The sequence below is a fragment of the Bemisia tabaci genome, chromosome 2 (genome assembly GCF_918797505.1).
Source record: "Bemisia tabaci chromosome 2, PGI_BMITA_v3".
Lineage (NCBI taxonomy): Eukaryota > Metazoa > Arthropoda > Insecta > Hemiptera > Aleyrodidae > Bemisia > Bemisia tabaci.
This window is the reverse complement of record NC_092794.1, coordinates 32,880,200-32,892,535: the sequence shown is the minus strand read 5'-3', so window position 1 is coordinate 32,892,535 and position 12,336 is coordinate 32,880,200. Positions and strand designations below refer to the sequence as shown.

The following is a 12,336-nucleotide window of genomic DNA, read 5'->3' as shown; positions in this document are numbered from 1 at the left end:
TATTGAAGGCTTAGAGCAACCCGACAAGACAACAAATTCCGATATATTACATGGAGAAGATAGGGCTATGTCTTTTCATATCGGGCTGACATAGTTTCAATAATCAGGTAGATGGTAGTTTAACAGGTAAGATTTGTAAAGTCACTTAGGTATCACAAGTTACATTCGTATCTCTTGTGGAACAGTGTTTGTAGGTATGCTTACCTTTGTGGAGATTAATTGATAACAAAACGAGCATATCGATGTCATAGCCTAACTAGAAAACCATGTACGTAGATTTACAAAGTTTCAGACTTTCTGTTTCTCTTCGATTATAAAATCATGCAACGAAATGTTACAAATGTCATCCCCAGATAACCTTAACCATGTTCCTGACTTATTCTTATGGGAGGATGTAATTCTATGTCTTTTCAAAATCCTTCCATCCGTCTGTACCTGAGAAATTCAGTAAATCAGCCGACTTTCGGACTTTTAACCAGAATCGTCGGCATCTTTACAATTGAAATGATTCTTAGGTGTTTTTGAACAAAGGCATTTTATTAAAATTTTTGTTGGACAGGTTTGATTCACCCTGAATTCTTAAATAGAGAGAAAAAAAATATTTTCTTCACTCTAGAAAGACATGAAACTGACCAAGCTGTAGGTGAGTAAGTAGTTTTTGATTACTTCATTCCATGAAATGTGATGAGCCTTGTTGCTGCAGGAAACACAACATACTAGCAGGAATCCTCAAATAAATTTTCTATCTTGTACAATATCTGTTGATACTTAAGTATTTGATGATACCTACGAAGTACAAAATTTCTGAAAAGACACTGGGAATACCAGCAGAGTCATCTCAAAATTTTCTCTCAGGAACAAAACTAAAAATTGTGGAAGTTTCCTAAGAATGCTCTGAAGACAAATTTACGTATTATTAATAGATGAAGTGTAGCCTGCTACATATCATGTCGTATTCCTCTTCAAATATACATGCAGGTGAGTAGATTTTGAAATTTTGAGCGCACAATTTGCTTAAGAAAGAAGCGAGCACTACCATGATTTCCACTTACGATTACCACTTCCTCATAAATTTTTATAAGTTGATGCTTTTGAAAGTTGAGTTGTGATGTCGGTTCAGCCGCAGCACTCACCAGAAAATTCCTTCTTCGATCGGACCTTTGATGATTCATTGTCGAAATAGCTTTGAACTGATTAAAGATAAATGACACCGCACGAGTGTCATTTAGTGATGAATCAGAGATCAAAGTATAAATTTGAAGCTGCTAGAGCAGTAATTTTATCAGGCAAGAGTGACCGTCTAAATGCAAAATCCACTTATGACAGATCTCAGAAACTTTGCATCACCGCAAGGAGACATTAACAGAATATCTATACACCAAATTATTTACGCAACTAGGTGAATTTCTTTGGTAAATTATTGCGCTTAAGAGAAAGTCCTGACTGTAGAAAACAAGAAATAATACCTGTACCGATAGCATAACTGTGTATATGCACTACAGTGGTCACTTATAAAGAACAGACACGAACAAACACTTATGACAAACATTGAACAAGAGAGCAGAACTGGATTAAGTAACTGTAGTCTCTGATTTAATTCTACACTGCGAATTTGAAGAGCCATAAGACTCACATCAGATGTGTAAGTAATCACTTGGTTTGGGCCAAAGAAACCTCGAACTACATGAGATCATATCGATAAAGCTTAAGAGGTCAAAAGGCTATAATACTAAATAAATCGTGAACTTCTAACTCTTGAATGAATTCAGGACCACTTACTTAAGATAAAAAAACTGCAAAACATTTGATTTGAGGCGAAAGTGAAAAGAGAATGGTTAAAAAAAAGGGAAAGAAGAAAGTCTGGGTTTGGACATTGGACTTGTAAAACTGATTTTCAGAATGCACCTTAAAATGAGCCGATAGGCCGTGGCTCCAGGTTGTAAAATACGATGAATATTATTGCCAAATGCTTGGTTGAAGTCGAAAATGGATTTAAATTAATTAAAATTAAGAGATTTCGAGTTGTTTGGATCATTTGTGTTATCAATCTGCGTTTGTTTACACGACCCACATACGGCAGGGGCACGCAGAGGATCGATAATGGAAATCGTTCAAAAGAGAGATAATATTCTCCGCGCGCAGAAAAATCGATATATCGAAAAAGTGGCGCGCGGAATTATTTTCTGGTGCAGCGCCGGAAAAAACAGTCGGCGAGCAGGAATCGATATATCGAAAATTCTGCGCGCGGAACAGATTTCGGAGCGCCGCGCCGGCGGCGAGCAGGAATCGATACATCGAAAATTCCGCGCGCGGAACAGATTTGGAGCGCCGCGCCGGAAAAAATAGTTTTGACACAAACGGCGCAAATATATCGAAAACCGGCGCGGAATCCGGAAATTCAGAGATTTTCATCGAAAACGGGTTTTTTCTTTCCGCGCGCCAGAAAAAATTCCGCGCGCGCAAGAAAAGGGTTTTGACACTAACGGCGTTCCATAGGTAAAACCTGACGCGGACCCGCGGTAAAACCTAGGCACAACATGCCCCGCGGAGCCGCCTCTTGGTTAGCTCTTAATTTGAAGAGAAGTGTGTCCTTCTCCTCAGTCTCTCCTCTCCAATAAAGTGCCCACTTTGCAGATACTCAAATAACCACTCTAAGGAACTTGAAGGGCATGTCAACAGACAGCATTTTGATGTCACCAGCCTTGAAATGTCTATTGAAAGAGGATCAAGCGATTTTAACTGCCCACTATGCTCTCAAAGTTACTCTAGTGCCTCTGACCTAGAGCTCCATGTAAATGTTGAACATGAAGATATTCTTAGTCCTGCGAAGGTGAGTAATCACTCCACTTTCCTAATACTTATTAGCACAGTTACTTTGGTCACAGAATTGTGTTACGATGGTTGAAACTCACAGGTAGATTGGCGGAACCTAGATAGACCTCTCCAAATGCCAACTCTCTGCACTGTGGAATAACAGAGGCAGAACTGTTCACTGAGACGTTGGCGAACACGATGTGTCTCAGATTTGGATAAGCGAAGGATCAGTTCAGATTCCAACTTTCCGCATGGTGTGTCAGTGAGAGGGCATATGAGTATATCCTCCTCATTGGCGACACAAGTATCTAATTGAGAAGATACGAGAGAGTAATGCATCCTTTCGCTCGTGATACTTTACACGTTGAAGATGGATTCGACTTGGGAGAACCAAAGCTGGGATTTCTCTAGGTTGAAAGGAAGAAGCTACCCTCCCGTACACCGCATCACGCTGCCCACCGACCGCTCGCAGCGGCAGCCTCCCGCCCCGCCCTGCCATTCGCTGCGTCGCATAAGCATCAAGGGAATTTTTCGACTTGCGAATTTCTGGCCACGCAATAAGCTTTATCAGAGAAATAATTTGTCCTGTCTAAGTTTCAATCCATTGTTAATAGTGATTTTCTTTTCTTTAAAATTTTTTTTTCAGCCCAATCGAATCGATTTGTCAACTGGACCACGCTCAGAAAGGAACCTTCAATGCCCTGTCTGTCCTCAAGATGTGTCATTTAGTGATGCTGAAACATTGCAAATACACATTGATACACATTTTAGTAGCAAAGGTAATTGACTTTGTAGTTTTAGCTCCATGTCATCGTCAAATTTTTAAAGCTCTCCTGGAGCCCGATTGTTGAAATGTATTTCGGCACGACAAGAATCGAAAATCGATATATTACACGGCTCAGATAGGGCTATGTCTTGTCTTATCTTGCTGACATAGCCAGTTAAAGTTCCAACAATCAGGCTGCTGGAGTGTCAGGTTTCGCCCGTAGGAGACCAACGAATGTAAAGTAGGCAGAGACAACTTATTTTACAGACCGTGCACTAGTTATTTAAGCAATGCTATCAGGTGCGGCCAACGTTGATGTCAGGGTCCAGCTATTTGCTGCCCATAAATGATTCATGACGGAAGTATTTCGAGTGCGTAGGCAATGGCCAACTATCTTCAAATTTTATACAAATAGGGCAGGCCTTGACAAAAAGAAGATTGCAGACTTTTGGATGGAACGATTCAAGATGGCCTGAGCTAAAAAGTTGCCTTTCAGCATTAAATAATGCTCAATGTTCTCATAATTTCCTGCCATCTTTGTTGCCGATTTTTCAATATTTTTATTCAATATTATAGTTTTCTACGTTTCGGTTAAGGCCCATTAAATGCTTGCAAATATATCAACAGTGGAAATACAAGACCACGTATATCACTTGCAGCGCTTAAAAATCTTCTCCTTCATGTTATTTTTGTGAAGGAAAAGAAATGAATTTCATTCTTTGAAATTTTCACCGAGTTTTCTTCGCCTCAGAAAAAAAAATTCACGGAAGTTTTCAAGAAATGACGTTGGATGGTTTTCCGCTGAAAAAATCAAGTATGGCAAGAAGTCTATAACATCGGAAACCAAGATACGTGGTCGGGTAGTTTCACCGTCGACTTTCAAAATCACTTCAAAGAATACCTACAGGCCAGGATAAGAATCCCCCCCTTCCCATCTTGCAGGGGGATACTTGAGGGGCCATGGTCTTGGACCAGCAAAAGTCAATGCACCCTAATAATGGCAATTTTTTTTTTTTTTTTTGCTAATTCTTATCACTTTCATTTTGCGAGAAATTCTTGTTATTACCAAGAAGACCATCCTCACACTCTAATCCACTATTTCATGGCTTATGGCGCGGGGTGCTAGGGAGCATTACAGGGTTCCAGAATTCCTCCAAAACGTTTGAAGCGGTGCGCTAGGATTGCACAATTTCATAGAGAATTCGTCGGTCATCAGATAGAGGTCTAATGGGAAAGCGTGCATCCTAATCAAGAAGGTAAAGAAATCTGGAATTTCCTATGAACACTGTGAAACCATTCAATTCATTTAAATGACGCAACAACTCGTGCAGCAGCTGCTAGTGTTGCCCAGAACTGACCACCAGTACAAAACTTGTACTTCGAACTTGTGCTTTGTTGCCGTCTTGGATTAAAATTTTCAGTTGGGTTCACTGACGAGTGTGATCTACTGATGAGGTATAAATAGACACAAAATCATAGATCTCTTGACAGGACCTCAACTTAATATTCCAATGCAAACTGCCTGAGCTGAACACTCTCCCCCATCGGTTTTGTACTGATCCACATTAGAGCTCCAAATTTTTGATTCTGATTGAAAATTGTTGAACTTTTTGGCTTTGTCCCCCCCCCCTCCCCCAATTGTGTGGGTACTGCACTATTTTAACACCTTGGCACACAGTTTGGGCCACGTTTTTGGGTTTTTTTCTCCTTTTTTTATTGATTTTTAAAGGAGATGGTCGACAAAATCACAATTTAAGGGCACAGCTAATAAACTGCTGTTTCACAAGATTAAATCAAGTTTGGGAACTATTGACGTATCCTTACCAGAAGTAAATTTTACGCTCTTTTCCATAAGAGTTTTTTCCTCAGATAATCTTGGCTGGAGATATGAAGCAAAGTTTCTCCTAAAATCAGCAAAAATGCGCTTTTTTCTAATCGTGGGTTTTCTCAATTTGGAAAAATTCAAAATGGCGGCGTCCTGAGCACCAGACAATGTTTCTGAAGTTAATGTGGGCATTTTCGGACTACTTTAGCACCTAGGAATCGAAAAAAATTGGTTTGATTCGAAGGAGAGAACCTATGTTGAGCGGTGTTATCCGTCTAAAAGTGATTTATTAGGATTTTCAGCATTATGAATCAATAAGTGTAGGGTTAAAATAGCTAACAATTACCAGCCATAAAAAATTCATGGGCCGTGTGATATTGCAGAGAAAATCGAAAGTGCCATCTTACTAGATAGTAGTGCATGCTGGTAGCTTTTATCATGGCAATTTTTTTGACAGGGCCCTTTCACAATACGTTTGAAATGGCCATGTTTCATCAGGAGCTTCTTTCGGCTAACTTTCCCTCCCATGAAAAGCAATAACGTCTTTTTTTCTTCTTTTCTTCCCCTACTTCCAGATGTTTCTCCATGGTCACCTAACATCAACATGGATCGTTTACTAGCTCAAGAACTGGAGAAAGCAGATAAAGAAACACAACGGTTGCAGGAAGAGCAAGAGTTTGAGCTGTTAAAGGTATGATCTCAAATCCCTGCTTTGGAGCACTCTTGCGCTGTTCTCAGAAGCAGGGAAGGGAGCAATAGCATTAAATCAATCAAAATATAGATAGTCAACGAACGGTAATAGCTATTTGACTCCAATCAGGAAAGTATGGCTGATAATGGTCTTTTCAACAGTTACATTTTACAAGTGCTTACAACCAAGACCACAATTACGCATCATTCTGCCCGAAACTCATGGAGACGACGAACGAAAATCTCAAATTAGCATATTCAATCCATCCACATTCGTGGGTTCCACGAACACCAGTTCTTTGTGAATGATTGCATTAATTTGGCACTCCGCATAACTTTCTACTGTTTTAAAGTTTTAAAAGTTCAAGTTTGAAAGTACGAGGTCTGTTAGATTAGAAACCGGATTTTGGTCATAACTAGCCCACAATGCGTCCGAATTAGGTTTTTTTGAGCTTTTCTGATAGCTGGAAATATACTTAAGAACGCTACGTTCACAGATTTTGTTTATTTTGATCAGTGTTTATTCTGTGTCATCTTGAATACGAGTAAGTCAGGTGCGTTTTGCGATTTTCATCATGCGATCACTGATAGAACAAAGATTCAACATTAAATTTTGTTTTAAACTCGGTATACCTTGTACCAAAACTTTTGGTATACGCTAAGTAAAGTTTACCAAGATCATTGTATGGGGTGTTCCCACTGTTTTGAATGAGTTAAACGATTCAAAACTGGTCAGGAGTTTGTCAAAGATGAGGAGCATGGGAATCGACCCTCAACGGCAACTGACATTTGTCACGTGGAAGAAATGCGGGCAAAAGTGCTCGAAAACGGTCGTTTCGAGCTTGTTGAACAGAGTAATATTTCTGAAGGCTCTGTACATACAATTTTGATAGAATATGTAGACACGCATCGAGTTTCAGGTACACTTGCCCCTTGATTGTTGTCCGTTGAATGAAAATCCAACCAAATGTCAATTTCCCTTTAGCTGCTTGAACGTTCCTAACAGTGATCCTACATTTTTGGATAGGATAATTTTCGGTGACAATATTTTAGTGTACGGCTACGATATGGAGACAAAACTCCAATCGTCCTTGTGGGTTGAAAAATGTAGTGCAACACCGAAAAAAGAGAGACAAGTTCGGTGAAACATAAAAATCGCAAAACACCCTTGAGGTTGCCTTACTTCAAGCCGCATACCAACGAAGCTCATTAGGATTTTTCAAACTTATGAACGTAGCGTTCTTAAGTATATTTCCAGCTATCAGAAAAGCTCAAGAAAACGTAATTTGGACGCATTGTGGGCTAGTTATGACCAAAATCCGGTTTCTAATCTAACAGACCTCGTAAAAAGTCTCCCTGAAAAGTTGTAAGTCCTTATCAAAAGTCATATGCAAGCACAGCTTTATACCTATAATTTGAGAAAACTTGGTTCGTGGGTTCAACGAACACCTAATATTGATTTAAAGCGTTCGTGGATTCCATGAACACCTATTATTGATTGATGAACACCCAGCTCAAGAGTGTTTGTAGATTCCAGACAGACCCATTATGAATGCAGGGTAAAACAGGCTTTTGATCACTCAGTGAGCCTATTTTAGGTGAAGTTTTTCTCTATGCATCTTTTGGAAAAATGGACGGATGACGATCAGTTTTTCAATCCTTTTGTCAAATGCAAAACGATTCCACTCGTGGAAACCTGTAAAAGACGGGGTATATTCCACAGTAAATGAGAGCATTTGAAGGTCGCATTTTCTGCAAAGATTAAGTAGCAAGTATGTTATGCAGGCGGAAATTCATTATTTCTGTAGCTGAATCTTCATGATCTACACCATTCTTACTTGTCGGAAACTTGATTGTATGAATGAAAAGTAACTGATTTAAACTAACTAAATCTAACCCAACCAAAAACTTAGGGTAAGTGAATCCATCCAAAGCTAAACCTAACCTAAAGTTTATTTTTGGTCTACGGTCAGCTCTTGTAATTGATTTTGATGGGATCAGACGAATCAATTTCAAAATCTGATATCATGGGAAGGCGAAGGCTATCTGACGAAGGCGACGAATTATCATAAGATTGACGTATTGTAACTGCAGAGCTGAGTGACTTGTGCGAAAGTGTACATCCCTTTGGTAACTCGATCACAAAGAAATGTTAGATTTTTGACCAGATTTAGGACCGGAAATGAAGGATGGAAGTTGGAAATAAAAAGTCCATCAGCAATCAAAGTATAATGCTGAATTTCAGTTTTGACGTAATTGTAATTGAAGACACCGCACCAAGAACACCCTATAACTGGAAACCGCGTTTTGAGAAAAACGCATTTAAAGTTTTGTTTTTGATGTACTGCCCAGACTTTTCTATGCAGGTACCCTGTTTTGGTGTTTTTGGGTGACCTAACCCTTCTATTGAAGGATGCCGGGTAGATTTTGCGATACATTTTGGGTTTACACTCTAATATATTTAATTTAAAAAAGCGGTTTATAGGCCATTATTACGCCCAACAGTCATTTTGGTGGCAATATGAAGTATAAATCATTTTAATCACGCATGATTAACGCAAAATGAGAGAATATCGATAGTGAGTAAAGAAAGGGGTAACTAGCACCTTATACCTAGGCCTTTAAGTTTATAGGCCCGTTTATAGGTCGTTCTTGCACCCATCGATCCAGAGGCCTGACTTAACTCGGAAAAAAAGGTTTTTCGACCTCGAGCCGTTACCTATCTATATTCTATCGCTACCACAGCATAGTCTAGGGTACGTAGAATCCGAAAAGCAGATGGGTGTAATAACGACCTATATGCCTATAGGCTGTTCTTGGTGCAATGTCCTCAATTATAGAGCTCGGTACATTTATAGTAAGTAGCTCAAAATAGTAATAATCGGTTATTTGAAGTGAATACTTATCAGCAGTCTCATGTAACCCCAAAGCAATATGTTGGTGAAAAAATCAACCCTGTTGTAACTCTCATTTCAGGGATTGTGTTTGGTTTTAAGGTTCAATACGGGATGGATGATGAATGTAACTTCAAAGAGCAGTCGATTAAAAACATGAAGAAGGAAGTTGAAGCGGGAACACTGTCTTTGGCTGATTTTGCAAATCGTCAGCATGGACTGAGGCTTGCTGAGAGCAATGGACTTGACGATGGATCATCTTGCACACAAAGTGAGTACTGTGTCATTTCATTTTGCTATCTCTGTCGAAACACTGTTATGTGACCTTAGGGTGATTAAAAGTGAAGAGTTTGTCTCAGATTTTGGCTCCTAATAGAAATTCTGGAGCTGCATACTAATTAAATTATATGTATTAATAAAAGTTGTAAAAAAGGGCTAGTATTCTTCAGGGGATACAAGGTCAAAAAGTTCACTTTCTGTCAGTGTCCAAAGTTTTGAGCTCCATTGAGTGCCAGCTAGCAGTAGAAATCCGATGAATATCCTACCAATACCCTACGATTTCGATTATCCTCCGAATATCCTGGTTTTTTCAGATTATCCTCAGAATATCTTATGAATATCCGAAAAAACGGCATTTTAGATTATTCCCTGAATGATCATTGGACAATCTCCTCCCAAGTACAGAGAGGCTCTTTTAAAAATTTTGAAAATTGTTACATCGTTGTATGTATGTAATTCTAATTCTGATCCGACCCCGAGAACCTTTCTCTTTCTGTAGGGATCCCTGCCCCCCCCCCCCTCTTCAATATCAATCAAGCCCTCTTTGTTTACATTACTTTATCAGTTTATCACTTGGTCAGGTTGAGTCTGACCGGTTTGATGCTAGTGGCGATCATGCAAAAGTTCTGTGTATTGGATCGGTTTAATCGTGATAATTTGGCGAGTTTTGTGATTCTTATGTTAATCAAATCTAGTGTTAACGTCTGAGCAAAGGAGGGTACGTATTATGATGTGAAGTATGCGATTTTCGAATATTTGAAGTTAGCTTTGATTCGGCGTGAAGTATCATGGGTTTTCTAAGTCGTGAAATTTTTGAATGGAGCCACTTTTTGACATAGTTCGCTCACTCAGTTGTGAGGGAACTTTGTCTCTTACACCATTGCTCTTCAAATTGTTAGATTCTTGTGCAGTTTTCTGTTTGTGTGAATTAGCTGAGGTGTTAAGGTTAACTTCAAACTGATAGTGTGTCCACTTTGATTATGATCTTTAACATCCCACTATTTTGCCTAAGTAGTTTAGAAATTCTATCATTGTTTAAGTTTTTGACGGACAAAAGACAAACCTTCATCTTTAGAGCTTCCTGGTAAGGTATTGGTCATTATAGCGTAAGATGCTCCCTTCGTTTGCTGTATCACCATCTTGAATTTAAGTTAAACATACCTAATGCCCAGCGCTTAGCTGACACATGCTATTATTAAAGTATGCAGAATATCGATGGTTAAAGTGAAGACAATGTATCTCAATTTGCAAAATTAGACTTCCAGTCATACTTTATTTCTTCCTTGAAAAAGTAGACAACGTGGTTTCTCGAAACTTTTTTGATTTTTCTTCTCTGTCAGTAAATTATTTTATACAATTTCAAGCAATGAAGTTGACTCGTTCCTTTCTGAAAGATTTTCCAGGAGTAAAGATGTTGAAACACTGCAATGGAACACGTTGTGTTGCACTTTAGCCATCAATATTGATTAAAATGTGTAAATCGTACACATTCATGGGATTCATAAACGCTGAGTAACTTAAAATCAGCTCGCCAATGTTAATCGTTATCCTCAGTTGCGACACAGAGGGCACGAATCATCGAAAGACGATGAAACAGGTGTGACGACATGTTCATTTTCTGAAGTATAAGGGAAGAAAAGAACTGTGGGTCTGAGCAATTGGCAGACCTGACGATCATGTACCTTCTAAGCAAGCTGCTGTTTGCTTGCTGCATTTCCATGAACAAAATTTCATCCGAGTCTTATTCTAGAGGAAAAATCAGTCCGGCCAGCTAATGAATTACACTTTGGAGCAACTGGAGCCGGACTTGACATTTTTCCATCAGCCAGCCTACATGTCTTCAGCCCCGGCAGTAGCAAGGAATAATCCAATTTAAAAGCGTAAAATTGTCGAGAGAGAAGATGACAATGAAACTAGAGGCGACATTGTTATTGATCTGATAAATGCGTTGTATCTCATGCCAGTATTGATGTCATGCAGACTCTGGCATTATTGGTTTGCTCCCTTCATTTTTTCCTTCTGTACTGTTTGTCTTTTACACGTAGTTTTTTCATTAACTGAACTTAAACATCTCCATTTTCCACATCTAATCACATTTTAAGTTGTTATTAAGTGTTTTTTTCAACAAACTTGATGCATTTTTTCCTTCATTATGTTTTTTAAAACGGCGATTTGGACTGCGTTACACAGAAATGAACCAAGCCACATCAGCTATTGCCAAATTTAGCTGGGCAATTATTTTTATTTATGAAAATGGTTGTGTGGATTTTTGTGCAAATTTCAGTGAATATTCTTTGTAATACAAAGCAAATTTCTTAAAATTTTTAAAGGAATCTGCACAAACGTTCTCTCGTAAAAAATTAAATTGCCCAGTTAAATTTGGCAATAACTGATGTGGCTCGGTTCCTTTCTGTCAAATGCGGTCCATTTATCACTGATAAACAACTTTTACATGGAACTGTAGGTACGGTTTCTACAATTTGCTTGCTTAGAGCTGAGGTCCATAATTAAAAAGGTTAGTTGCGCTGGTTGCAGAATTGTGTTTTGATTTTTGATTCTTGAAGTTCAGCTGAAAAGAATATGATCCGGTATCGCGCTTTGAAAACTTTGGTTTGTGACATCATCCACCGCGGTAGTGACACCCATGGTTTGTTCCACCATGCTTTCATCCGAGTTTTGGATGGCGTCATGAACTGAATTTTTCAAAGTGAAATATCTTGGTAAATATTAAATGAAGAAAGTGTCTGTCTAGACAGATCTCATATAATTTGTAGCTGATCCACTAGAATCAAACATCAAAACACGATTTACGAAACCCATTAAAATGAATCACCAATAGGCCAATGTGCATAGAATCCTTCCCTGCAACCATTCTGAGAACTCAAAAAAGTTCACCGGAGGGGGGGGGGGCGACTCATCGGGGCTGATATAACGGTCGGATATGAAGAGTGTTCCGAAAATTGAAAGTTCTGAGGAACTTTAATACGTGAACTAAAGATCTAGATCTCTCGGCGTGACCTCAACTTAATTCCAATGCAAGCTGCCTGAGCTGAACACTCTCCCTCTCA

General features: G+C 39.0%; 1 protein-coding gene across 2 annotated transcripts in view; it reads left to right on the top strand.

Annotated features, from left to right (window-relative positions):
- Window positions 1–2,527: 2,527 nt before the first annotated feature.
- LOC109032812 (zinc finger-containing ubiquitin peptidase 1) overlaps window positions 2,528–12,336 on the top strand; it is a 58,487-nt gene continuing 48,678 nt past the window's right edge. The window contains exons 1-4 of one of the 2 annotated variants that reach the window (XM_072297189.1): window positions 2,528–2,830; window positions 3,461–3,593; window positions 5,981–6,096; window positions 9,092–9,260. In XM_072297189.1, the coding sequence (XP_072153290.1) occupies window positions 2,708–2,830; window positions 3,461–3,593; window positions 5,981–6,096; window positions 9,092–9,260 (541 nt within the window). In that variant the 5' untranslated portion in view covers window positions 2,528–2,707. The remainder of the gene's footprint in view (window positions 2,831–3,460; window positions 3,594–5,980; window positions 6,097–9,091; window positions 9,261–12,336) is intronic. The other variant, XM_019045110.2, reaches the window with a different exon arrangement.